At 49.0% G+C, this 27193-nt stretch overlaps 1 protein-coding gene across 3 annotated transcripts in view; it reads left to right on the top strand.

The window, feature by feature from the left end:
- Positions 1–27193, top strand: part of Asap2 (ArfGAP with SH3 domain, ankyrin repeat and PH domain 2) — a 148225-nt gene that overhangs the window by 111749 nt on the left and 9283 nt on the right. For 2 of the 3 annotated variants that reach the window (XM_055625301.1, XM_055625319.1), the window contains exons 13-23: positions 1744–1792; positions 1879–2045; positions 4400–4533; positions 12038–12132; positions 14825–15014; positions 17350–17435; positions 19686–19801; positions 21296–21363; positions 22368–22481; positions 23986–24241; positions 26316–26441. In XM_055625301.1, coding sequence (XP_055481276.1) covers positions 1744–1792; positions 1879–2045; positions 4400–4533; positions 12038–12132; positions 14825–15014; positions 17350–17435; positions 19686–19801; positions 21296–21363; positions 22368–22481; positions 23986–24241; positions 26316–26441 — 1401 coding nt within the window. The remainder of the gene's footprint in view (positions 1–1743; positions 1793–1878; positions 2046–4399; positions 4534–12037; positions 12133–14824; positions 15015–17349; positions 17436–19685; positions 19802–21295; positions 21364–22367; positions 22482–23985; positions 24242–26315; positions 26442–27193) is intronic. The other variant, XM_055625310.1, reaches the window with a different exon arrangement.

The following is a 27193-nucleotide window of genomic DNA, read 5'->3' as shown; positions in this document are numbered from 1 at the left end:
CCCCCCCCCCCCCCCCCCCCCCCCCCCCCCAGATGGGATGTAGAAAAAGTGTCATCTGACTCCCCCTGGCGTTGAGAGTAAAGAGACAAACAGGACCCAAAACAAAACTGACCCTGCTCCAAACCTTCCTTGTGTCTGCACTTGACCTCTCTTGATACTTGGGCCCCGTCCAGACAGCTCATCAAGAGGCTAGTGAAAGCTACTATTGCAGGGCTGAGTCTATTCATTATATTTTTAAAAGCATTTGTTTGTGTGTGCATACGTGCGTGCGCCTCGTGTGTGTGTGTGTGTGTGTGTTTGTGTGTGTGTCTGTGTGTGTCTGTGTGCACGTGCCTGTGTTCCCATTTGGAGGCTAGAGGCCAGCTTGGAAGAGTAGGTTCTCTCCTATCACCACGTGGGTTCCAAGGATTCAACTCAAGCTGTCAGTCTTGGTGTGGGTGCCCTCAACTGCTGGGTCACATCACCCTCTGCTGGCTTTTAAGGTCACAGATGTCTTAGTGTGTCACTAAGAAGAGGGTCAGTCTCTGCTACCTTCGGAGGTTAGATGTCATTTTCTTCTCTGTTCAAATTTAGTTTTCTTTCTTACTTTGTTTTTCACCTGATTTTTTGCACACAGACTTTGTGGATATCTCTTGTCCAGCTCCTCTCTCTCTCTCTCTCTCTCTTTAAATCTATGTGTGTGTGTCTGTGTGTGTAGAGATGTCTCAGTACAATTTAGCCAATGTATATCACTAGGGAAATCCACATTGAGGACGAACACGGGCATGGTGCTGTGAAATGCTACCCAGAATTACCAATTTTCTACTCATGGCCTCGTCCCGGCACTATGATCCCCTCTAGGCCGCCGTGTTGTATTGAGATCATGTTTAATCGTGGCCCATGGGGGTCTAGTTTCTGTAGTCTTCTCTCACCTTTGTTGACCTTTGTACATTTTGAAGGCTGCAGTCCAGTTTTGTCATGAGACGTCTGCTATGTTAGGCTTCTCCTGTGTTACCTCAGGACCTAAAGAGGTTGTACATTTGGTGAGAGCACCACGGAAGTGAAGCTGTCCCCTCGTGCCCCCTCCCATGAAGACAGGGATCATAGCTCCCCAGAACACTGGAAAGGCCCTGCGGCCACCAGTGTTCTACTTCCTATTAGACCAGTATTTAACCACATCTTATTGGGCTTAACTTGCAGTGTGGGACCCTAAAATTTCTGAATCAGGGTTAATCCTTTTCTAAGGAAGCCAGAAAAAAAAAAAAAAAAAAAAACAAAAACAAAAAAAAAACTAAGTGTTTTTCAGAAAGGACTTTTGTTTGCCAGGGTTGTGGGCCATACCTTTAGTCCTATGGCTTAGGAAGCAGAGGCAGGCAAATCTCTGTAAGTTCAAAGCTGGTCTACATGGGGAGCATGCAGGAGGCTCTTATCAAAGGACTTTAGCTGTTCTTATTTGGGGATGACTCTGTAATGTATGTAAAAGCTTATAGAGATTGGTTTCTATTAAAAAGCCTCGCTTCTCACTCAGGAAGCTGCATCGTTTAGACTAGAATGCAGCAGGTTGATTAATTTTCCTTGCAAAGTCACAGTGACTAAAGCCAGCACACATACACACACACACAGACACACATACATGCAAAGCAGGCCTGCCTCAAGGGCTCTGAAGGACTGCTTGGCTCTATGCATTCTTGTGGTAGAGAGCACACGTTATTCCCGAGGTAAATAAGCTGGGCCTCACAGTGATAAGTCTCCCTTGCTGTGCAGATGACAGGACGTACCACTTCCAAGCAGAAGACGAACAAGAATGTCAGATGTAAGTGCAGTGGGTGGGGCTGGGACGGGGTGGGGGTGGGAGTGGGCTCGCCCACCCAGCTAACACCCCTGCTGCTGTTTGTCCAGATGGATGTCTGTGCTGCAGAACAGCAAGGAAGAGGCCCTGAACAACGCCTTTAAGGGCGATGACACCACTGGGGAAAATAACATCATCCAGGAGCTGACCAAGGAGATCATCTCGGAGGTGCAGAGGATGACGGGCAATGACGTGTGCTGCGACTGTGGGGCGCCAGGTGACCAGGGGGCGCCCCCCTCCCCCCAGGGCATTCAGATTTCAGAGCTGGCTAAAATCCACCGATTCATTGTTGTTGTTTTTTCCCCCACTCTCATTTCAAACATGAAATCAGTGCAGCTCCATCTGGCTGCATCCCATTACACATATGTTTAATGAACTGTGTGCAGAGCGCTGGGGGGCGCAGGGGCGGGAGATGTCAGCCTGCTGGGCAGGACCAGGACGGGGACCATGGAAAGATAGCCTGGTGGAGATGAAAAGATTACAGTGCCTTTGGAGCAGTGAAAACTGAAGGGCACAGTGGGGGGTCAGCTGAAGGTCATGGTCACAGGGACTCTGAGAGGCCATGAAAGTACAGCAGGGGCTTTTGCCTAGGATTTCCTTCTGCCTCCCTGTGCTCCTTAGGGGACTGTTTGAAGTAGCTTTCAGAGGTACTCTGTGATCCAGGAAGAGAGCCACAGATTATCAAACGATGGTAAAATGACTGACAGTCCATCCTGTCTGTTACTTCCTGTGTTTGCATTTTGATACAATTTACCAGAGGGTTCTTGTGAATGCAAGTAGCATCTTTATGGACATTAACTTTTACAGCTCAAGGAATGGACGTTTTAATTGAGATTGGTGAGGGCCGGGCAGTTGGCATCTCCACAGTAGCTTTTCTCCATGCTTGTTTACTGAGAAACGTGGCTTTCTGATTATCTACTTCTGTGGCAGTTTCTATGAAGACACAACCACAGTAGAGTGAGTAGTTAGAGGGACCATTAAGGTCCCATTTCCCTGAGTTTCTGATTGTCTTGGATCTATTAGAAGAATCTTTGAGGCAGGATCAGAGGCAGGGAGTCAAGTGTGCCTGAAAGGATAAGAACAGTGGAGAACTTAGAGGATTGCAACACCTTCGTAAAGAAACCTTGCTGAAGCCGGGAAGTGCTGGCGCAAAGCCCCTAGCCCTAGCACTTGGGAGCAGAGGCGGGTAGAGCTCTGTGAGTTCGAGGCCAGCCTGGTCTACAGAGCAAGTTCCAGGACAGTCAGAGCTACATAGAGAGACCCTGTCTGGGGGGTGGGGTGGAGGAAGAAAAAAAAGAAAGACATAAAATGCTAAGAATGCACATATGGTGTGAAATGTGCTGGGTTTTTTTTTTTAACATGGATTGTTCCCTCTAAAGCAGGATGCACACAGAATAGCTGAGATACCTGCAAACGTGGATGCTAGTAATATTTACTAATATTGGCACAATTAGTGTATGTGTTTATGTATGTGTACATACCTACATGTACTGGGGATTGAATTTAGTTAGTGCCTTCCATTTGCTAGGCAAGCACTATATCGTGAGCAAAACTCCTAGCCCACAATATTTTTTGTTCTGTGTAGAGGTAGAGTTGTGTGTATGTGTCTGAATGAGTTTATGTGCCACAAGAGTGTAATGCCCATAGAGGCCAGAAGAGGGCATTATATACCTCTGAATTGGAGTTACAAATGGTTGTCAATAGTCACATGGGTGCTGGGAATGGAACTCTGGTCCCCTTCAAGAGCAGCAGACCACTGAGCCATCTCTCCAGCCCCTCTCTCCCAACTGCAATTTTTAACAACTACTCAGTTTTTAAAGAACTTAACGATGACCTCATCGGCAAGATCATGGTGTTTATCTGTGGAGGATTTCTAAGGGCAGTGAGTGCTCCTGAGACATGGTGCTCCAATACATCTCATTTTCAGTGCTTTGTAAATCCAGCATGCTCCCGTCAGGTATTGGCTGGGTCCACACTGTGCGCTAAGCACTCGGAAGGATGCTTAAGGGAGGATATAAATGTGCTGTGTAGGGAAGCTGTAGCTTGAACTTGGGGAGGTGAAGGACGGGCCATGTGCTCTGTCCCTGCCAGCAGTGTGCCCTGAGCGTTCAGAGAGATAATACGGAAAAGTACTCTGATTTCAGATGCTCACTGTTCGGTTGACTGTTAACACACAACCCACACCTGAGCACATCACATCACAAGCATGGGCTATGTCTCCTGTTACTGTTGGTACCTAGAGATCTTACCCATCCTCTCAGCGCTGTGCTTGGGAGAGCCCTGCTCCTTCTGATCCACTCCGTGGCGTGGCAGGGTGGAACTGAGGTGGGTGTCGCAGGACTAGCCCTTGCAGTCGCTTGAGTGTGGAAGGATAGGAGCTGGAAGGAGAAGAGAAGAACCTTGTCACTGCTTGTGGGTGTGGTGTGATTTTAGATGGCCAGGGGCTCCAGCTATGTCAAGGGTAAAATGCTCATGTTTAAAGCTCTGAGTTCAGCAGCCTGGCAGGGATAAATATCTGCCTCCTGAGTGTCCTCTGACGACAGGCTCATGATGTTCCCTCTCCTTTGGCAGATCCGACGTGGCTCTCTACCAACCTGGGCATCCTGACATGCATCGAGTGCTCTGGGATCCACCGGGAGCTGGGGGTTCATTACTCCAGGATGCAGTCCTTGACCTTAGATGTATTGGGAACGTCTGAGCTTCTGGTAATTACATTTAGAAACTCATTCATAATTACTGACTCTCTGCTACCAGTGAGCGGGGGTGTGTCTTGTTATAGGATGTCATTCCTAAATGCAGAAAATGGAGATGAGCCCAAACTAGGAACACTGAGACTGGTGGAGGAGTCTTCTGAAATGGCAGAAGTGGCAGCTGGGGACCCCTTCATTAACCAGGAACAAAACCCAAAACTCAAGGGCAGTAAATGGTTTACTGTCCCTGAGTCATCAACTAGTTTCTGCCCAAACTGTACCCACTTCTTGCCTCAAGCCTCTTCCTGATCTGTATCGTCCCTCTCAGGATCTGAGATACTGTCTTCTGTGTTTGCCCTCACTCTTTTAAAACAGTTTTTCACTCCCGGGTCGCTGGTAATATGGATGCTTTGTGATACAGTGACGAGGAGAAGGAAGCATCTTTTGAGAAACACCTTTCGGTACTTGACACTGCAGCCCCACTGAGTCACAAGGCCAATTGCACCCCTGCCTGGCTGGGGGGTGGGGGGGGATGCTTCAGAGTCTGTGGAAAGCAGTGCTGAGAATCCTTTCTTGGAATGACTGGGTGTTGCGTAGTAAGCAGTAAGTGGGTATTGATCGCCATTGATTTTAATGTCAAGCGCAATAACCGTGATAGAACATCAATTCTCAGAGTCAGCATTCCTCTCACGGGGCAGTAAATCTTCCCGACAACTCTGAATCCAATGTGCCTGGATTTTGTGGTGCCTCACTGTCATGGACAGGCTTCCCTGTACTTCCAAGGAATTCCTTGTTTGATCTTGCAGGACAGGAGTGAGGAAAAGCTATCACGGATCCTGGCATCTCAGATAGTGTACCCCTGGTTACTCACAGCTTCTAAGTGAAGCAGGCTCGGCAAGTCCCCACAGTTCACTCTTAGTTATATATGTGGTTCCTGCTGCTGATACACTGGCCTGCATCTGCAAGTTGGGTCAGCACACAGCATCTGTGGGGAAACTGATTATGGTTTAGTTTCCAAGTGGTCACACTCAATGAAACAGTATCTCAGCAAACACGGTTGGACTGGCGACTTCTACTTTTCACCTGTTTGCTTACAGCAGAGGGTCATGTCAAATGATGGATAGTGAGATAATGGCTTGTCTTGGAAGCCCTTTATTATATGTGTTGGCTCATCCGATCTATCTCTATGACTCAGGATCCTCAGTGTATTATCCCTACCTTACCAGTGGGAAAGCTTTGCTTACAATACCTTATGAGCCCAGGTTTTGTCCCCATTAAGGCTCCCTGTAATCTGTCTTAGCTCCTACTCACCTCTGAGGCTCCTGGACACAAAATGGCATTTGTGGTGGGTTGTCTGGCCATGTGGCAAGTATGTAATACATCTGCTCCTCTCCTGAGCCCCCCCCCCCCTCCCAACAAATATTTAACAGCCAACCCTGAGGAGCAAAGCCTGCCTGTTCTCTGGTGTAAATGCTTCTATCACGGCTAGTTTCAAGCTACTCTTATGAGCGTCTGACTGTGAAGCTGGCAAAGGCTGTTCAATGACAGGGTTGCAGCATACATTCATCATGTAAATGCAACGCATGCAAGCAGGCACTGATAATAGCGAAATGTAGTAAAATTTAGAAATGATGAGATTTGTCATTGTTTGTTTGTTTGTTTGTTTGTTTGGAACAGGGTCTCACTCTGTAGCCCAGGCTGTCCCTAAACTCCAGTTTCTTCCTTTCTTCCTCAGATCCTGATGTGCTTAGAATTCATTTGTGTACCAACATGCCTATCAAGAAAATGAGTCTTGAATATCTAATATCATAGTTGTTGACATGATTTATCTTGCGTTTACATAGTGTCATTTTTAACAGTAGCAGTGTTTAACAGCTGTCTCTCAGAATCCCCAGACATCCAGTAATTAGCTTTCAAGAGCTGGTTAGAGCCTGGCTTCAACATTGACTACTTACAGATGCCTCAGAAAAGGACATCAGATTCCCCCCTTGAACTGCAGTTATGGGTGGCTGTGAGGTACCTGACATGGATGCTGGGGAATAAAACTTAGGTCTTGTGTAAGAGCAGGGTATGCTCTTAGTCTCCGGGCCATTTATCCAGCTTACTTGCATTTTTTTTTTTAAAGAAGCCCCCATAAATTCAGACTAACATATGGTTCTCTTTTCCCCATTCACCTTGCCATCTTTGATAAAAGGCTTCCTGGTGTGAGGTGATGGGTTTTTTGTTTGTTTTGCTCACATGTTGCTACAGTTGGTATTTCTGGGCATTAGCCTTGTGCCCATTTGCTGTTTCCTGTCTCTGGTCCTCGCCCACAAGTCGAGACTATCTGTGCTCATTCTGTCAAATTCAAGCTCATCATACATTTTGGATCCTATCTTTGTGTTAGGCCAGGTCTCAGGTACTTTTCTCATTCCGTAAGCTGCCCCTTCACTTTCTCATTTGTGCAGAGCAATCCCAGCCTTCCACTCCCGCTTTTGTTGGCGAGCTGAGATGTTTAAAAATGACCTGAAAGAGGCAACCAGCCCATGAGCAGGTCCTGAGTGCATTTTCATTTTCTCTTTGGCGTCATGGCTTTGAATAGAAGATAAATGGTCTCCTACTCCTGTCTTCACGACTTCAGCATTTTCCTCTTCAGAAGAGTCCTCTGCCCAGTTCTGTGGATCATTACCTGGTGGGCAAAGTTTCCCTGATGCTGCGCCCTGGCTCTTTCTCCATTTTAATGTGTTGTTGTTTCAAAGCATACTTTCCATGCTGATGGGTTGGACTTGGGCAGCGTCTGTGAAGGTGCCTGGTTAATAGTCACCTCTGCTTCCTGTTATCTGCTTTTAAAATCATGAGCGGTGGAGGGTTCATTAAGTTCTTTCCGGGAAGTTTGCCACCCCAACCACTTTAGCATTCCGTAGGGGTTGTGGGTCACAACCCCTTAGGGGTCAGCCAACCCTTTCACAGGGGTCACCTAAGACCATCCGCATGTCAGACATTTACATTTGTGATTCATAACAGCAGCAAAATCACAGTCATGGAGTAGCAATGGAAATAATTTTATGGCTGGGGATCACTACAACGTGAGGAACTGTATTAAAGGGTCACAGAATTGGGAAGGTTGAGAACCACTTGGAACTTCAGTAAATTTGGTTTCAGAAACCTGTGACAAGCCTGGATTTCAATGAGATGTTCTCCTTAACACTGAAGAGCATTAGAAGAAGCTTTTTTTTTGGGGGGGGGGGGCGCTGGTTATCATCTGAAAAACTATAGTACCCACTAGGGTACTGATACCATGTGATCCATTTTGCTATCATATTTGAAGTTAATACGGAAAAACCTCAGTGTTTTGGAATTTATAGTGGGATGTGGTAGTTCAAGCCTGTGATCTCAACACTTGGGAGGCTGAAAAAGGAAGATTGCTGCTACCTTGAGACTAGCCTGTGCTATCCAGTGGGTCCCGGGGCCAGCCTGGGCTGGCTGAGCAGGATAAAGGAAAGGAAGGAAATTGAATTTTAAAGTCTTCCGTCATGTTGGAGGAATCAGGAAGCCTAGGGAGTTGGTTAGCTGATTCAGCTGTCTCTTGAGGTCTGTCTCTACTGCACCGTCAGACAGCAGGGCAGGGCAGCCGCAGCCTCAAGCCCTGGGAACGGCTGTTCAGTACTGGCGTTTTGCTGACGCTCAACTAGGCCACTCTGGGTAGCGACTGCAGTTGCTTCTGACTAAGAGAAAGTACAGTCAGCTGCCATCCACTGAGTTCTGTTTAAGCTCCAGGCATTGTCGTGGCTGGGTTTTGTGTGGTGTGTGTATGTGTGTGGGTGTACTTGCTTGCTTTCTGGCCTAAGTGAGACCCAGAGTCCAAGAAACTCGCTCATGTAATGCCCTTAAGACTCTTCACCACAGGCTATTTGCAAACCCAACTGTAAGTCACAACACTGAGCTGTTTTTCCTACAAGTGAAACCGTGTATCCAAGCATCTGCTATCAAGTGTATTAGAGAAATGGCAAGGTCCACATACATGTTAAGTCTGTGAATTTTCTTCTCACTCTCCTTGCTAAGCTCCCAGCATTTCTTGACTCTGCCTACTCGGGTCACCCCTCCGGCACATGTATGTCAAGGGATGTGGCCTTCCACCCCTACTGGAACAGAGCTGGGAGTAAACAGAGAGAAAGCTAAGATAAACCAGAATAGATCCAGACTCTGCATTTGGCAGAGGCCCAGATGGCTACAAGGTTTCTGTGTGCAGGAACTGTGTCGTAGTCCACCCCACTAGGCAGCTGGAGGGTCCCTATCCTGGAGAAGGAGCAGGCCTCAGTGAAGTACCCCTGTGGGACCTACGAAACTTCAGAGAGGTCTTGCTTCCCTCACTTCTGGTTCCTATCCTCAAGTGAGGACAGAGAGGTAGGAAAAAGCTACCATAGTTACTATCTCTCTTGTGGAAATAGGAAGCAGGACGTTTGCTCCAGCCCATCCCAAACTCTAGAGTGTCTAAACCTTGGGCCTTGTTGAAGCTTCATACCCTGCCCAGGCGCCTGCTAAGGGTTTATAAAGGCCTGTTTTCCTGTTCTGGGCACATGGGTGATTCTCACATAGAGTGTTCTTGGCCGTGAGCATGCCTGATTCGGGTTTTGCGAGGCTTGGCCAGAGCTTTTGTTGTTGTAACCCCAACACTGTGCTACTTTTAAAAGATATATTTTCACGTTTCATTGTTTGTCTACAGGAAGGTGTGTGTCACAGTATGCATGTGGAGGTCACAGGATGTTTGGGGGTCTGTTCTTGTCCTCCATCATTACTCTTGGTTCTGCCACTTTGCATTTTCTAGGCCAGGTGGCGCATGGGCTTCTGGGTAACTCTGATAGCTTCCCCTTTCATCTTGCTATAGAAGTGCTGAGATTATGGCTGCATGCCACCACATCCGGCTTTTGGAGGTCTCAGGGATCAGACTCAGGTTGTTGGTTTGCAATGCAAATGTTTATACTTACTTAGCCATGTCCCTGGCCCCTCTGCTGTTGGTGCTGCTGCTGCTTATTGATTGATTGCTGCTGCTTGCTTGCTTGCTTGCTTATTTATTTATTTATTTATTTATTTATTTATTTATTTATTTATTTATTCATTCATTCATTCATTTATTTATTTATTTATTTATTCATTCGTTTATGTATGCATGTATGCATGTATGTATGTATGTATGTATTTATTTGATCAGTTTTTCTTTGTTGTTGGACTGAGCTAGTAGAGAAAAATATGGCAGCTCATGTCCAATGCCCAACAGAGCTAATAGGCTCAGTTACACGAAGGCCTCATTTTGTGTTTATGAAGCGGCGTGAAGGGTAAGAGTTGGGGCTCCAGCTTCGCTGCCTTGTTTTACTCAGTTGGCCCTCTGTATTGGCGTGTTTACCGTCTACAAATCCAACCAACCAACCAACCAACCTCAAGTTGAAATTATTTAAAATAAGTGCTGGAGAGACAGCTCAGTGTTGAAGGGCACTCGTTGCTCTTGCAGAGGAAGTGGGTTTGGCTCCCAGCATCCACATAGAGGTTCACAATCATCTGTAGTTCCCGGGGATCTGACACCCTCTTCTGAACTCCCTGGCCATTGAACACACGTGGTGCATACACAAGTGCAGACAGAACACTCATACACAGAGGTAAATAAACCCCTAAAAATAGTATTAAAAGAAATTAGCTGGGCGAGGTGACACACGCTTTTAATCCCAGAACTCAAGGAGGCAGAGGCAGGCGGATCACTGTGAGTTTGAGGCCAGCCTGGTCTACAAAGTGAGTCTAGGATAGCCAAAGCTACACAGAGAAATGCTATCTTGAATTTCTAAAAGAAAACCCAATTTTGAACTTGCCTCATCCCAAAATCCATCCCATATCTGCTTGAATGAAGTGAAGCATCCTGCTGCAGTGTCTCAGGAAGGCTCCCCGTCTCCCTGACCCTTGAGCATTCTTTGTGCATGGCTCAAAGACTTTTCTTGTTACTTCCCGAACGGTGTCATTAGACAGTTATTTGCATGGCATTACCACGTCATAGCTGGTATACCTGGGTACCCTCCGATTTTCCATCTCTAGGTTCCTGGACCCCAGGCCCCAGACAGGAAGAGACCTGTACCAGTGAGCACTGGCTTCCTGTGCCAGTCCAGCTCAGACTCCCACCTCAGCACATCCCACACTTCCTTCAGGTGACAGTGACAGCTCTTGATACAGAGTCCTGGTCAACACCCGGTCTTCCTGTTCTGAGTACTGCTTCCCCTGGGCCTGTAGGCCTCGCGTTTCACCATTAAGATCCCGTGGCCTTTGGCTTCTGGGAGGCTCTGGCTCTTTTGGTGCTTCTAAGAGGTTCTCTGCAGGCTACTTTATAAACTGGGTCTTAGCAGGTATGTGAGGTGACATGTTCCTCTAGCGTTGAATGTGTATGTGTGACATACAGACAGGGTAGCTCTCTGGACCAGCTGTCCCAGCTAAGCCAGCCAGATCCAAGCAGGAGGGAAGCTTTCTGATGCCTCCTATCCCCCATCCACCTAATGCAGATGAATGGGGTGGCCCCACTCACAGGAGGCAGTTGTGGCTTGTGCCATTATTTTTTGGATCTGAACCTAAGCCAGTTCCTCCTAAAGAGAGACCAGACCCTCCCCATCACAGCCATACCTCCAGACCGTCTCCTCCGCCTACCCTGTGTCTGCCAGGCAATCTAGCTAAGAAGTATGAGGTGCCATCGAGTTCCTCACTGTGTTTTCAATGAAGCTGAATAATCTGTTCTTTCCAACCCCCGTGCAAGATGTGCCCACCAGTATTGTATTGTGTGAAATATTTAAAAATCTGACTTGTGGGCCAGGGCTCAGCAGTGGCAGAAATCTGGAAGGTTAGGACAGGTGCCGGGCTCTGTGCTTGGAATAAGAGATGTCTCTGTTCGCAAGGAGGCCCTGGCCATGCAGTCTTTCGTTCAGCAGAGTTCAGTTGCCATGTTGTCAAGGTAGCCTGGCTGTGCCTGGCACAGTGGTACTTGGTGAATATCCAAGGAGAAGGTTTGACCTGAGCATTGGAAAGTTAGAAGACCTACATCCGGAGTTCAAGTGCGATAACATCAGTGTCTCAGTTTGCCAAGGGTTTTCACCCAGGGTGTCCCAGCTGGCCATTTTTACAAACCCTTGGGCAGTCGTCCTCCTGGTCCCTCCCCCATTTGAAGCTGTGTTTGGCTTTCTGGTCCAGTGTATCTCTGTGGCACTACTCCTCACAGCTGGTGTGAAGAAGGCTGTGGGTGAAGGAATTCCTGTCGGAAAGCAAGTGAGAATGGAGAATCACTGTGGATTGCGCCCCTGCTTTACAGAGGCTGTGGTGACCGTCGGTCCATTTCCCTCAGGGTCCTCTGCAGGCCATCACGCTGCGCCGATGCCATGGGGTTTTCATTAAAAGCAAACCACTTTACCGCTCTATTTCTTAGGGCCATTAAATAAATCATCAGCTTGTGAATAGCGGACAGCGGTGGAGGGTATTAATAATTGAGTGCTCTGAAATAGACTTTTTTTTTTCCCAGCTTGCCAAGAATATTGGGAATGCAGGCTTTAATGAGATCATGGAGTGTTGCCTACCGTCTGAGGAGCCAGTCAAACCCAACCCCAGCAGCGACATGTGAGTATGAGGCTGGCTGCTCTCATTTGCTGAAGAAAGATGTGTGCTTTGCCTGAGCCCCGGCAGCAGGGGAACAGGTCTGGGAGGGGCAGCTCTTGTTGCTGCCCACCTGCTAAAATGGCCAGGTTAGTGACCGCTGCTGCTTGATGCCGCTCTTTCTGGCTATTTGTCCCTCACTGAGGTACCAGTCTCCTGGAATGCTACGATATGAGGAGTATAGTAAAAATACTTTTTAAGTATGAGGAATCGAGGCTGGAGAGATGGCGAGGCTGTTAAGAGCACTTGTTGCTCTTGTGGGGGGCCTGGGTTCAAGTCTGAGCCACCTGCATGGTGGCTTCAGCGATTAAAAACTCAGGTTCTTGAGGATCTAATAAGCTTTCTTTGGCCTCTGCAGGCGCCAGGAATGTATGTGGTACACATGCATACACGCAGACAAAGTACTCCAACACATAAAGATAGTAATTACGAAAAAACCAGCAAGGTTCCTTATGAAAGTGGGGCATCTGTTTGTTCTAGGGGTAAATGATTGTAAGGATGAATACCACCTCTCAGCATCTAGGTTCAGTCTGCTCTAAGGTACACACACACACACACACACACACACACACACACACACCTTGGCATCTCTCACAAGAAAGTTTACAGTCTTATTTCCTCAGAAATGAGGGTGAATGGCTGCTATGGTGATGAAAAGCCACTCACAGTGATTCTTCTGCAGGCATGACTGTAATCCCTGAAGTGGCAAAGTTGAGGCAGGGGGATTATACATGTGAGGCTAGCCTGGACTATACAGTGAGTTCTAGGTTAACCTGGGCTACACAGTGAGTTCAAGGCTAGCATGGATGGCATAGTAAGACCCTTAGTCTGGCTCTCCCACGACCCCAAATAAAAGGAGGAAATTCATCATTTGACTCTTCCCGTGCTTTCAGCCGCTGGCTCTTTCTTGCAACACTCCATAACACTTTACAATATACGTGGGTTTTCACATATTGTTCTGGAAATTGAATTTTGCTTATTTTTGTATTTGCCACTATAGTTTGTTGCTTGTAGTGGCTTGGTAAATATTTAATGGCTCAACAAATCAAAGAAATAGCCCCAGCTCTGTGCCTGCTTCATTCAGCAACTATTTTATTTTTAGATTCGATAGAGTGGGTGCACACCATTTTCAGCCATGTGCTGAAGGGGAAGCCGAAGGCACCCTGTCATGGCCTGTGAACCCCCAGTTTGGAGTAGTCAGAAAGCATGTGTGACTGGGCCACGCAGAGGCCAGCTTGCACCTGCTTATAGAAGCAGCTTTTACCAGAAGCAACAGGAAGCCCCACTCCCACTTCCACCACTGGATGGATCAGCCTGTAGTGTCCTGTTGCTCTCCTTCACCCATCCCAGCCAGTACTTTTATAAAAGCCAAGCACTCACTAAATAGCACAGTCTATCATGTTGCAACCAGGGGTCAGAGTGGGTTACAGAAATCTGTCCCGTGTTTGGGTTGGAACCACCTTCAGGGGACTCAGAGCCCAGGAGAGATGACTATCCATGTAAAGAAGGAACAACAAACACAAAAAACAGAGCGTGGCACACACTTGTAATCCCATCAACTTTAGAAGCTGAAGCAGGGGAATCAGGAGTTGGAGGGCAACCTGGGTTATATAGCGAGAATCTTTATTTTAAAAAACAAAAACAAAACAGAGCTTGGGGCTGGAGAGATGGCTCAGCGGTTAAGAGTAGGTGCTGCTCTTGCGGAGGACCTGGGTTGAGTTCTCAGCACCCATATGGTGGCTCCCAGACTGAACTTTTCGTTCCAGCGCCTCCAAAGCCCTGTCCAACCTTTCAGGCAACAGACATGCATACATGCAGGCCTACATGAACACCTGTAGACATAAAATGAAATAGGTCCCCAAAACAAGAGCTGGGGCTGTGCTTCCAGGGATAGAGAGCTTGTGCCTAGCACACACATGGTCCTAGGTTCAGCCCCTGCCCCTAAATAAACAGATAAGTAATAGAACTCAGCTATTTCTACCTCACCCTTGTCCTTTAGGGGTCACGGAGAGTAGCCCACACTGGTTACTGAAAGTACACAGAGCTTGACACCTGTCCTGTCCCCAGACACCAGACCCCATAGAGTTTAAGGCATGGAATAAGTTCCTCATGAAGGCTATGCCACTGTGACTTAGTAATTCCTGAAAGTCCCACACCAGAGGAGACCTCCAGCTCTGAACCGGGCCAGCCAGGGCCCTTGCCAGCGGTCTCAGGAAGCCGCCCATTTTTCCTGTGGCTTCAATCCCCTGCACTATGGGGATCCAGTGAATTAAGGAGGTGGTGGTTCGAGGCAGCTGGAGGAGGAATGTGGATGACAACAGAGAAAGACATGAGCGTGTGTGTAGAGGGATGTGAGCAAGACAGGCAAACACACAGGTTAGGTGTGGGGACCACAGTGTGCTGAGTGAGAGCTCGGAGCTGCGGAAGGGGCAACAGCAGGCAGCTGAGAAAATGTAAAAAAAAAAAAAAAAGCTATGCACCTGGCCCAGGATGGCTGCGTGGACTTCGATACATCTGATACTGGAAGCTAGCCGTACCTCTACTTGAAGAAGGAGCCCACGGGGCCCCAAGAGGGCGGGGCAGGGTTGCAGGTGATGGTCTAGGCGGATGGACAGAGGCCCTCAGTGTTTCACCCTGCAGTTATGTCTGGTTTCAGGATTGCAAGGAAGGACTACATCACGGCCAAGTACATCGAGAGGCGATACGCAAGGAAAAAGCATGCAGACACCTTGACGAAGCTCCACAGCCTTTGCGAGGCCGTCAAGACCAGAGACATTTTTGGGCTGCTCCAAGCTTATGCCGATGGTGTGGACCTGACAGAAAAAATCCCACTGGCCAATGGGCATGTAAGAGGGGCTGCAAAAGGATGAAAAATGAGGGGTAAAACAAGGGAGGTATGTTCATCCACGTTCTCCATACTCTATCGCTCCCTGGAGAGGAATAGGCAGCAGTTTTCTTGTAATTGGTAAATAAATATACAAGTTGAGCTTACTGTTATCCTAACTGCTTGGACCAGAAGTGGTTTATTTTTATTTTTTTAATTTTGGATTTTTTTTTTAGGGGTTTAAATACTTGATACCTAGTGGGAGCTTAGAGTTGGGACACAGTTAGTTGGCTCATGTCTCGCATAAGCCAGCTTAGAAGCGATTTTGTGCAGTGTCGACAGTGTGCCTCCATTTTAACTGTGAGCCGTCATCTGAGCTCAGGTGTGGGGTTCTCCACCTGTCAAAAAGTTCAGAGCTGTGTTGCGTTTTAGACTCCTGACCTGCATTCAGGACACCCAGCCCATTCTTTGATAGATGTTCACGCTGTGAAGTAACCATATCATATACTTATCATTTGTCGTGGACACATTCCACATCCACTCAGCAATTTTGGATCTATGATTCAAATACAGAATTAACTACAGCCAGTGCTACAATGGAACCTACCTTCCCCGATACAAACTTTTATTTTTATTTTTTTGAAAGTGTCTCACTCTGCTAGCAATCCTCCTGCCTCAGCTTCCTGGGTGCACCACCACACCTAGATTGACTCCTTTCAGACTGCACCTTTGTGTGTTGGTTTGCCCCTCCTTTAAAAAGATTATTTTTATGTGTGTCCCCGAGTGCATATACGCACCATATGCATGTAGACATCCTCAGAGGCCAGAAGACAGTGTCAGACCCCTCAGAGCTGGAGTGGTGAGCCTCCCGATATGGATGCTGGGGACCAAACATGCTGGGGTCTCCACAAGAGCAGCAAGTTCTCTCAACGGCTGAGCTGTCTCCTTAGCCCTGTTAGTTTATTCTTAAGCCAAAAATGTAATGCCAGATGTTGAAGGAAAGGCCTTCTGAGGTGGAAGGGAATCTATCCTCGGAGGCCTAAAAGCCTGAGAGGCCCCTCCCTACCATAACAAGGTTTATGGACAGCCTCTCGTTTGGGTGGAAAGCTGGTCCCAGAGCATCTCTGAGGCCATGCTGAGGTGTGCTGTGGCAAGGGCCACCTTGTAGTTCATGTTCTGAGTGTCTTCCCAGAAGGGATGAGTAGAGCGCGTCTCCCAGTCTCCTAGTGTTGCTCTTGGGATCATGTCTGTATCTTACTGTCAGTACCTAAGGAGCTGTCAAGTCTCCTGGTTCTTCCAGACAGAGTCCCCGTGGCACATACCACTTCCACAGAACATCCTGGTCTCAGGGGATTCTTCATCCTGTGTGGTAGGGTACTGGGTAGGGCATCATGTTTGATCCAGAATTCTAGGCTAAGCTAGATCCCTTGAGTGGGAACGTGGTATAGTAACACTATTTTCTCCTGGTGACACAGGTTGTTCCTAGTGTCACTCCCATTCTCTCTCAGGAGAAAACTCAAGCCCCGTGCCCAGTACTACCAGAGCACTGAACAGGCAGGGCAAGTTTAGAAGGACAGCCACCCTCCCTGTTCATGCCTTCTGCCCTTTGGCTATCTCCTTCCCCCTACTTTTTGACCCACCTGCCTGAAATAACTCCTGTTTATCTTTTCCCTCTCCTTGAGGTGGGGACACAATTGAAACGGCTTGGACTTAAAACCCCCTGCATTTCTTACTTCCCATGAGTAAGGGGGGATAGGACCAATCTTTAAGTTATGCTGTCTCAGTTGCTTTTCTATTTCTGTGATAAGACACCATGACCAAGGCTACTTGGAGAAGAAAGCATTTATTTGGAACTTACTGTTTCAGAGGGCTGGGGTTTATGACTGTCATGGTGGGGAACATAGCAGTAGGCATGCAGGCCTGGTGCTGGGGCAGTAACTGAGAGCTCACATATTGAGATACATCCACAAGGCAGAGACAGACAGACAGACTGACTGACTGATTGACTGACTGACTGTCTGTCTGACTGGACCGGCAATGTCACAAATCTTTTTAAAGCCCACCCCTAGTGACATACCTCCTCCACCAAAGCTACACCTTCTAATGCTTCCCAAATTGTTTCACCAACTGGGGACCAAGTATTCAAACATAATGAACCTATTGGGGGCCATTTTCATTCAAACCACCACATATGCTGTTGCTGTTCAGATTAAAAAGTGGACACTCTGTACCGTAGATAAATGTTTCATAGGGAAAAGGTGGAAAAGCTTTTGGAAGGGACACGTGCTGTTTTACCTTGGTGATCCTGGGGTTGAAAGATGCCACTGGAATTCCAAATGTTTTGGTTTGAATTTCAGGAGCCAGACGAGACTGCACTCCATCTTGCAGTCAGATCCGTGGACCGGACTTCCCTTCACATTGTAGACTTCCTGGTCCAGAACAGGTGGGTGTCTCAAAACTAAGTGGAGGCCTTTGTTCTTGTTCTCTGGGGCTTCTGAGGAGAGGACCAGATGCGGTCTTCACTACTTGGGTTGTGTTGCCAAGATGCTCATGTCTCAGGTTTAAATATGAATTATGGGAATTCCTTAGAAAAGCCCTGGAGGGTGAGAACAGAAGGCCTTCATGGTACCTGTAAGATCCCATATCCAGCGTGTAGGAGATACTCCAGGGAACCATGACTGCTCAGTTCCCAGCCCCAGGGAAGACCATGTGGGGGCTGGGGCCATCATCTGTGACATGAGCATTTCTCAGTTTCTCATGTGGGTGGCTCTTGCCCATATCAGTCCCCACAGGGCATCTCAATAGCCGAGAGGTACGAGGGGTAAAGATGCATGAGCCACTGGCCCAAGCCAGGAATTGTAAGTCAGACCTCAGTGAAGTAAATCGGAACTCTCCTTTGGGTTGAGAGGCCGCTTGTGGTCATTGACTAGAAATGGCCTTTTGAGTTGCTCGGAAGTCCCGGTCGTTCAATGAGTGCTGCTTCCGTGTGTACACCTGCCTGGCCACTGCAAGCCACATGTTAAGACCCTTCAGCCTATACTGTGTCTCCCTGATCGTGGTTGGGGTTAGCTGTGTTTAAGCAGAGGATGATGGTTAAATGTTGCAAGCGGAATGGGAAGGTCTCATATAACAAGAGCAACATAGGATGATTAGTTTTTGTGGCCTCTGCCCTTCCCTGCTATTCCAGGAAAGAATGGCGGTGGAAAGACTTGCAGGACAGTCACCCTGAAGGCCTGCAGCTCCTTGTAAAGGCCAGGTTCACATAACTCAGGGCTGAGTTAATTAGACATTCTCCTCTGAGCCCAGCCTGGGGCCCGGCATGGAATGCTGCTTCCATGGACATTTGATATCCTCTGGGGCCAAAGCCTGATTTCTCCTCTTCTAACATAGAAGGAAGACAGTGATAGAGGATGCTTCAGGATAGGCCATGGTTTGGGATGAGCTCAGTGATAAGTGCCTGCCTCACGTGCACGAACCTCAAATTCCATCCTCAGAACTGTACAAAGAACAGAAAGGAAAGGTGGCTCTTTCTTACACAGAGGCAGCTGGGGGCGATGGCTACCAAAGCAAGGGCACTTCTGTTCCTATTTGTCTGCCTGAGGATGCAGAGCCCCCTGTCCTTCCTTGGCGGTGATGCCACTTCAGATGGTAATTGCTTTTATCACGTATGTGGAACACGTGTACCTTTGGCTTCGGATAACCTAGTCTTGTTTTATGGTAGAAAAACATGTGAAAATCTTCAGAAGTGTTCCCCTTTCACCTACTTTCAGGGGCTTGTCCTAGGGCCAGCAGGCTTGTGGGAGCCTTGGGATACTAAACTGAACAGTATCATTCCCTTCCCTGATAGAAATATCAGGAAATAAAATGAAAGGGCCTGGAGAGATGGTTCAGGGGTTAGAGCACTGGGCACTCTCCCAGGGGACCCGGCTTCAGTTCTCAGTGCCCACACGGTGGCTCATTACCATCTATACCTCCAATCCTAGGGGATACAATGCCTTCTTCTAGTTTCCATTGGTGTCAGGCAGGGACATGATGCTCAGACGTAGACACAAGCAAAATATCCATACGTGTAAAATAAAATAATTTTTAAAAAGAAATAAGAGAAATGAACAGTTTGCTTGTTCTCCAGTGTGGCAGGTAGGGCTACTTATGTAGATTGAATGGTGGACATGGTGCTCTGGGTACCACAGGCCAACAGGGAAGAGGACAGAGGTACCAAGATTGCTCCAGGTGTCCTCCAGCCTCTAGTGTTGCAACCCTTTAACATAGTTCCTCATGTTGTGGTAACCCCCCCCCCATAAAATTATTTTCATTGCTACTTCATAACTATAATTTTGCTACTGTCCTGAATCATAACTATTCGATATGTAGGATGCTCTTAGAACCCCTGTGGAAGGGTCATTCAACTCACAAAGGCGTAGGACCCACAGGTGGAGAATCGCTGCTCTAACCCAAACACAACAGCACCTTTGGCTTGTCGGTCTCTGCCACCGTTTCTTGTGGGTCTCTGCTTTCCTTTCATTCTCTCTCAGTCAGGCTGTTCCCTAGCTGCCTTCCTGCTAGCTAGCCTGGTGCCCACACACTGTGGGATGAGTTAGATAAACTACTGCTCAACTCACACTTCTTTCCAATGTCGGCAGGGCAGCTCTCAGTCCTGTGGCTTATGACTCTTTCCTGTCCTTGTTCCGAGCAGCGGGAACCTGGATAAGCAGACGGGCAAGGGCAGCACGGCCCTGCACTACTGCTGCCTGACCGACAACGCCGAATGTCTCAAGCTCCTCCTTCGGGGAAAGGCGTCCATCGAGATCGGTAAGCTGCCTGGAGTCTGCTGGGATACAAGTGGCTCTTTCGGCCTCTTTCTGCAGCTATGTTGTAGTGAGGAGCAGTTCTCAGAGTAGAAGGAGTGCCTCTCCCTACCTATCCCACAGAGTGGCCTGTCCTGGGCATCAACAGGCTCCTATCTGTCTTAGCCTTTGGCTTAACCTACAGGCTTCAGCAGTACTAAGATTAGGCCTTGCAGAAAATCCCTGAGCTGGATAAGTACAGGTCAGCTGTGTAGCCCTGGCTCACCTCCCAAGATCAAACTAGCCTTTCTTTGAAGGTGTGCTCTTGTGCCTTTCCTTGCATTGGTAGCGCCTGCAGCAGCTCCTAGTCCCTCAGCTATGGGCCCTTGACCTTCTGACACTGCCAAGGCACAGTGTCTTACCCGGAGCCGTCCAGTTGTGGTTGGTTCCAGGCGAAGTATTTGGAAAACTACTAAACTAAACAAGAAGCAGAAAAAAACGGGACATGTTCCGCTCAAAAGCCACGCATATGAAACTAATGAAGCCAGACATGGTGGCACATACACTTGGAAGCCAGAGGCAGGGGGATCACTATGGTTTGAAGCCCGATTAGTCTCTACAGAGAGTTCCAGCCAGCCAGAGCTATTTAGAGAGACCCTGTCTGAAAGAAAAGCAACAAACAAGCAAACCTTGTTGACAGAGACTTACAGAGAAGGAAGGGTCAGTTCAGATGCCTGGTCTACAAGGCTCACCCACCACCTTCTAGTGTGGGGGCTGGTGGCACTCACTGCGCTGCTCTTGCTCTGTTGATAACTGGAACTGGGGGCAACGGTTGGCTGCCTCAACACTTCTTTCAAAATTAGTTACTCTACTCGCTTGTACCCTGTACAAGTGACAGCCAGCCCTGCCCAGATTAACCTGACTGCATTCCATGAGTCCTGCTTAGTTTAATGAGGTGGTTCTGTCTTGGCATTTTATTTGCTGTGGGCAAACATTTAGTTGGGGCTGGCTTACAGTTTCAGAGCTTCAGTCCATTATCATCATGGCAGAGAGCATGGTGACATGCAGGCTGACATGGTGCTGGAGGAGCCAAGAGTTCTACATCTTGACCTGCAGGCAGCAGAAGGGAGCCGTGTGCCATGGTGTGTGTTGCTTGAGCATAGGAGACCTCAAAGCCCGCCCCACAGTGACACACTTCTCCAGCAAGCCCACACCTCCTAATAATGCCCTTCCCTATGGGCCAAGCGTTCAAGCACACGAGTCCATGGGGGGCCGTGTGGTTTCAAACCAGCACACCCTGTCTCAAAAGAAAAATAAAATGGGCTACAGGACTAAGCAGAGTTTTCAAAAGATGAAACACGTACGGCTGAGAAACACGGAAAGCAGGATCCAGTCGCCTCTCAATGGTGCCATTGAGCTGGGGCTCGAGCTTTCAACACCTGAGTCTTCAGGGATGTTTCATATGCAAAACGTAAAGGCCAAAGTTCTGCTCTTTCCTTTCCCCTCCCTTGACTTTCAGCCAACGAGTCAGGAGAGACGCCGTTGGACATCGCCCGGCGGCTCAAGCATGAGCACTGTGAGGAACTGGTGAGCATCTGCCGTGGGCACACAGCCTGGGGCGTGATGGAGTTGGGCAGTGGAGCAGAGCTGGTCTCCCAGGACAGCACCGACAGGGTACAGCATGTGCCACAATTCATACCTGGGGAGCTGAAGAGATGGCTCAGAGGTTATGTAGCACTGGCTGATCTTCCAGAGATCATAGGTTCAATTCCCAGCAACCACATGGTGGCTCAAACCATCTATAATGATACCTGGTGCCCTTTTCTGGCATATACAGGTATAGATGCAGACAACATTGTATACATAATAAATAAATCTAAAAACAAAAAATACACACCTGGGGCATGCTCAGTACAGGCGGGCTGGAGGAGCACTCCGGAATCCTTGCCGGCCAGGTGGCTACCCACCTCAGCATGTGCTTATTGAACATGACGGTAGCCCTAGGCTCCTTAGGCAGTTGGAGCAAGGGCCAGGCTGAGCCTCCCGGTTATCTGGTTCCCGTGAGCGCCTCGCTCTCTTCTTCAGAGCATGTGCAGCTGGTTTCCCTACTTTTACCCTTCAACCCATAGCACATGGGTCAATCTGTGTTTCTCTTCCGCTCTGGAAGAAGAGGTCCTGTGGGCGGTGGAAGGAGCTGCAGAATCTGAATGGGGAACACACACACACACACACACACACACACACACACACACACACACACGCAGGCTGTGGCCTAGTTTGTGAAGTTGAGTTCATTACACTCCCTTGTAAGGTTACTGTGAGAACTGTTTTGAGTTTTGTAAAGCAGGTACATACAGTAAGCACCCAACCCACAGAACTCTTGGTGCCTCAGAACTAGATCGGGATAAACAGGTGCCCGCCTAGACACTACCCATCAACTTATTTAGTCTTTAACCTCGAGTCAGGGACAGGGACCTCCAGCGAGACCCAGGAGTTTAAATGAGCCCTCCTCCCTGGCCTGTCCGTTCTTGGTCAGGACTCCCTGTGAGGGGTCCATCCCAGCGACACTGAGTGCTCCTCCTCCTCCCCAGCTTACTCAGGCCTTGTCAGGGAGGTTTAACTCCCACGTCCATGTTGAATACGAATGGCGGCTGCTGCATGAGGACCTGGACGAGAGCGACGACGACGTGGAGGAGAAGCCACAGGTCTGCGCTGCAGCCAAACGGCTCCGTGAGCTTCAGGGCGGGGCCCCGGCCTGCTGTGTGTGTGTGTGTGTGTGTGTGTGTGTGTATGTGTGTGTGTGTGTGTGTGTGTATCTGGGTGGGTTCCAGTCTGCCCCTGCTCACTTCTCTCCTTGCCTCTGGCCGTTATGTGATCACAGGTTGCTGTGCTTGGGAGGAGTGGTCAGGTGCTGGAGTCGGGGAGAGGATCCCACTTTCTCTGGAGGCATTATATAGTCTGGTCCTCCGGGCAGGTGACAATGTTCACTCAGCTGGTCGTGTTTACCCGAGTGACCCTAGAAACCACCAGTGGGAACCGCTCAACAAACAGCCTTTAGAGTTCACTGGATCCAACTCTTTTTATTGGAGGGGGACTTGAAAGCCTCAAGAGAGGCCACTGCGGCCGAAAGCACAGGGCCCCGGCCCTGGTCCAGCTCCCTAATCACACATACTGCCAAGCATCGCTGGGGGTACATCAGGATGATGCCACCTTCGCTCGGGTCTGTGGTGCAGAGCCAAGTTCAGGCAGCCTCCCTCCGAACCCTTAACCCTTGGCCAGGACCCTTCTATGCTCCCAACGCAGCATACTGTCAGGTGTGCCAGAGTGCTCTGTCTTAAAATGAGAGGAAAGACCTTGTTGAACACATTTTTACGGTTTGATATTTCATCTCCCCCCCCCCATAGGACTGTAATGTAAAGTATAAACAAGGATGATTAGTAGGTACAAATGGAAAAAAAGTCATTTCTGAAGGCTGTGGTGGAAAAGCGGTTAACATCTGTACTTAGTATTTCTCTTTAGTACAGATCTGTAGTGATGTGACATGGTTGCATCTCAATAAATCTTTATTTATAAAAGCAGGAAGGTGTGTCTTTCAGGTCCTGAAGACCTGACTTTGACTCGTATGGTGGAAGGAGAGAACTGAGCCCCACAGTTCCCTCTGGCCCCCACACATGTGCCTATCCGTGTATAGGTACACACTATACAGAGAACACACTGTTCTTTTTTTTAAGCAAGTGATACGGTATCCCTGAGGTCAGCATTTATTGACCCCTGATTTATTGGGGTCTCAATAGCTCATCATCTTAGGGGAATGCACTTGTTGATCTGCACTGAACGAAGCACAGTGCTGGTGGAGACTGATCGCTGCTCGCTGGCCAGAGCCATTCTGTCACATAAGAAAGTGTGTTTGGCCTCAAGGACAGCATAGAGCTAGGCTGAGTGAGAGAGTTGGTTCGTAAGCTCTATCTGAAGTTCTTTACACAATAAAGAATTGCAATTAGTAAACCATTGCCTGACGTGTGTGTGTGTGTCATTAGACACAAGAAGAGTGAACGTTAAAGTCTCACAGCTCAAATGCAGCAGCACAGCGTGGGGATGAAATGGTTCCCACCGAGGAGTAGCGATGGGTGAGTGTTCACTGTTGAGTTGGTCTGACTCACAGGAAGCCATAGCTCCGTCTCATGTTCTTGCCCTGCCGTTCCCCTGCAGCCCAGTCCCAACCGGCGGGAGGACCGGCCCGTCAGCTTCTACCAACTGGGGTCCAGCCAGTTTCAGTCCAATGCTGTGTCTTTGGCCAGAGACACCACAAACCTCACCAAGGACAAGCAGAGGGCCTTCGGGCCCAGCATCCTGCAGAATGAGACCTACGGGGCCATCCTGAGTGGCAGCCCGCCCTCCTCCCAGTCGATCCCCTCCGGCACCACCAGCGCACCCCCACTCCCACCTCGGAATGTTGGTGGCAAAGGTATACTTTTCTGAGTCCCCCACAAATGCATATGGGCTTTGGCTTTGAGAAGTTTGATGTGTGGGTGCTTATTTTGTAGTGATTTTCTTTTCTCTTCCTTCAGGAATTCTGTTATTTTTAGCATGCCACACCAGTAGTGATCCTGCCTGGGTTCTTACTCTGGCAGAGTGCACGGGGCAATGCCAGGCTGCCCAAGCAAACCAGAGGTGATGGGCCGGCCTGCAGATGGTCAGCTAGGGCGCCCACTGCTGCCCTTCCCACAGTGCTCTTGTCATTCTTTCCCCATCAGTCTCCTCCTGGTGTCCTGATTATCCCCCTTCTTCTTCCTCAGGGCTAGCTTGAAGCACTGTAATGAGTTAGGATCTCCCTAGAACACCATTGAGGTGAAGGAGGAAAAAGTAGCCGTTTGGGGAACGATGCTCAACCTAATTGTAGAAACACGAAAGTGTGGACCCATCTTTTAAGTGTGAAAAGCTTTACGAAGCAACCCCGTCTTCACATGGCAGATACACCAGACAAATGACTTTTGTTTGCTTGCTTGCTTGCTTGCTTTTACAAACACGGAAACACGAAACAGTTTGCCTCTGTGCTTCTCGAGGGAGCCAGCAAGTGGCCAGTCCAGGCCAGATGGTAGGCCTCAGGGCCTCCCAGGTCAAGGACGGGGAGGGGGGTCCTCTGGGAAAAGTAGCAGCTTCCGCTTGCTGTCCCCGGGCTGCGGCTGCTGTGCATAAAAACACTGTACATTGTTTCTTGCGGCAGCTGGGGAGTGGGGGTGAGTGTGGGGTGGTTCTGGGTGCTGAGTAGCCGGAAGGCCAACTGAACAGGCCACAGGTGTCACTGTCCTGCACTCAGGGAGGCCCAAAGAGGCGAATCACGAAGGAGCCACAGGCATGAAGAGCAGGCCCTACACCCTACACACGCGCACACACACAGGCATACACACACAGGCACATGTACAGCCACCTCCCACAGATCATTGATTCCTCCTGGGCTTAAGAAGCACTCTCTGTTGCCTCCTACAGGCTGTCTGGGGCAGTGCAGCCCCTTTTAGGCATCTCACTGCTTCTTTGACTTGGAGAGGTGTGTTAATTCTGACAGGCCCAGTGTCCCAGAGACTGGGTATCTATAGGCGTTCCCAGGAGAGGCTTGTGCTGGCCCTGTGACAGAGACTGCATTCGCTCCCGTGGGTGGAAGGCGAGGACTGGTCAGCTCCTCATCTTGATTTCTTGCAGTCCTGGAAGCAGATTATTTTTCCCACATTTTTTGCCATTCTATTTTTAGCTCCTTTTTTTTTTCTTTACATGAAGTAAATGACACCCCTATTCTGCCTTTCTCCTGCCCTGAAGTCCATACTTGGTGTGAAGATGGAGTGGTCACACCCTGGGGTGGGGTTAGCCCTGCTGCCGCCCCGGGTCCCGCCCTGAGACGCAGAGCTTACCGTAGGCCGAGTGGGAAGGCTCCCGCCCAACCCTGGGGCTGCTGTGTCTCACCGCCAGGCCCAGCCCTCCCCCTTGGCACAGGGCCACCCCTGTGCATCTCAGCGAATGGCACACGGTAAGCGTCATCGCTGTGGGGATCGCCTGAAGCTAGTGGACCGTCTATGCTCATTTCCAGGCAGACAAGTTCCAGGAGCCTGGGGGAGAGCCCTGCCCCTTGTGTTTGGAACACGCCCTTCCTCTTGTCCACACTGGCCGAGAACAGCATCTGTGGCCCACAGTGGGAGGCCATAGGAGGGCATCGATGAGCAGAAGTTCTGAACCTCCAAAGCCATGCTCAGTAGATTTATGGGTATCTATTTCCTTCTTCAGACTATGCTATCTTTTTAGATGTTGACTATCAAATTGAGAAGGCCCCCTGTGAACGTTCCCTGGAGCACCTCTTTTATTCGTTAATTATATTTTGTTTTTTGCGGCGTCTCACTTTCCCCACTGGAGGAAAGGGTACAACTCAGGGCCCCGTCGCTGTTCTAGAAGGCTCATGTTGACCTTTTACGAGTGAGAGGATCAATAACGAAGTGTTCTGTTTCTGTTTTTGTTCCGTGTGTGTGTGCGCGTGTGGACGCGTGTGGGTTTAGTTCAGGCAGCCACCTCGGCTAACACCCCGTGGAAGACAAACTCTGTAGGTGTGGACGGTGCCAGCAGGCAGCGATCTTCGTCAGATCTGCCAGCTGTCCACCCACCGCTTCGAGTGACATCTACCAGTACGTTTTTTTGTTGTTGTTGTTGTTTTTTTTTACTCCCTTTTTCCTTTCTTGCCAGTGGGCCTTAGGAGTCTGGAAGACAGGGGCCACTGTTGGCAGCCACCTGGGGGAGACAGCTGTGAGCTGTCCACAGACACACACCAGGTGTTGCCCGAGGCCCCAACCCCGGCAGCCTCTTGCCGCAGATCCCCATTCACTCCCTCGCCACCCCCAAGATGGCTCATTCTCTACTTCATCTCGAAATTCATTTTAACAGCATCCACACCTTCAGTTCCTTTGGCTCTGTAGTGGTTTATTTGGGAGCAGTCATTTCAGTCATGCCAGTGTGTGGTTGGCAGTTCCCAACCCCGGGAGACAGGCAGTAGGAAAGGTCCTTTCTTCTGCTGCAGAGCCAGACACTTTTCACCGGGCCGGTGACACCAGCCCTGACTGTTCCCTACCTTGCCTTGGCCTAAGGAAGTCCCACATCTCTGAGTCTATTGCTTCCAGGACTGAGGCTCTTCCTAGGCCATGGTGCCTGTGGCTTATACAGAAAGCGGCTCTAGCCCTTCTGCAGGAATTGCCAAGAGGGTAACAGTAGCAACAGCAGCAGCAGCAGCAGCAGCAGCAGCAGCAGCAGGGACAGTATGTCCACGAAGTTCTGCAGAGGGATTTGGGGCAAGGTCCAACTGCAGTATGCTTAAGTCAGCCATGGAGAAGATTCTCAATATGGTCTTCCTGGGATAATCTAACTTGGACTTTTCCATTAAAAT

This window comes from Psammomys obesus, unplaced genomic scaffold (genome assembly GCF_907164565.1).
Source record: "Psammomys obesus unplaced genomic scaffold, mPsaObe1.curated_primary_1811, whole genome shotgun sequence".
NCBI classification, from domain to species: domain Eukaryota; kingdom Metazoa; phylum Chordata; class Mammalia; order Rodentia; family Muridae; genus Psammomys; species Psammomys obesus.
This window is presented reverse-complemented; position numbering and strand designations above follow the sequence as displayed.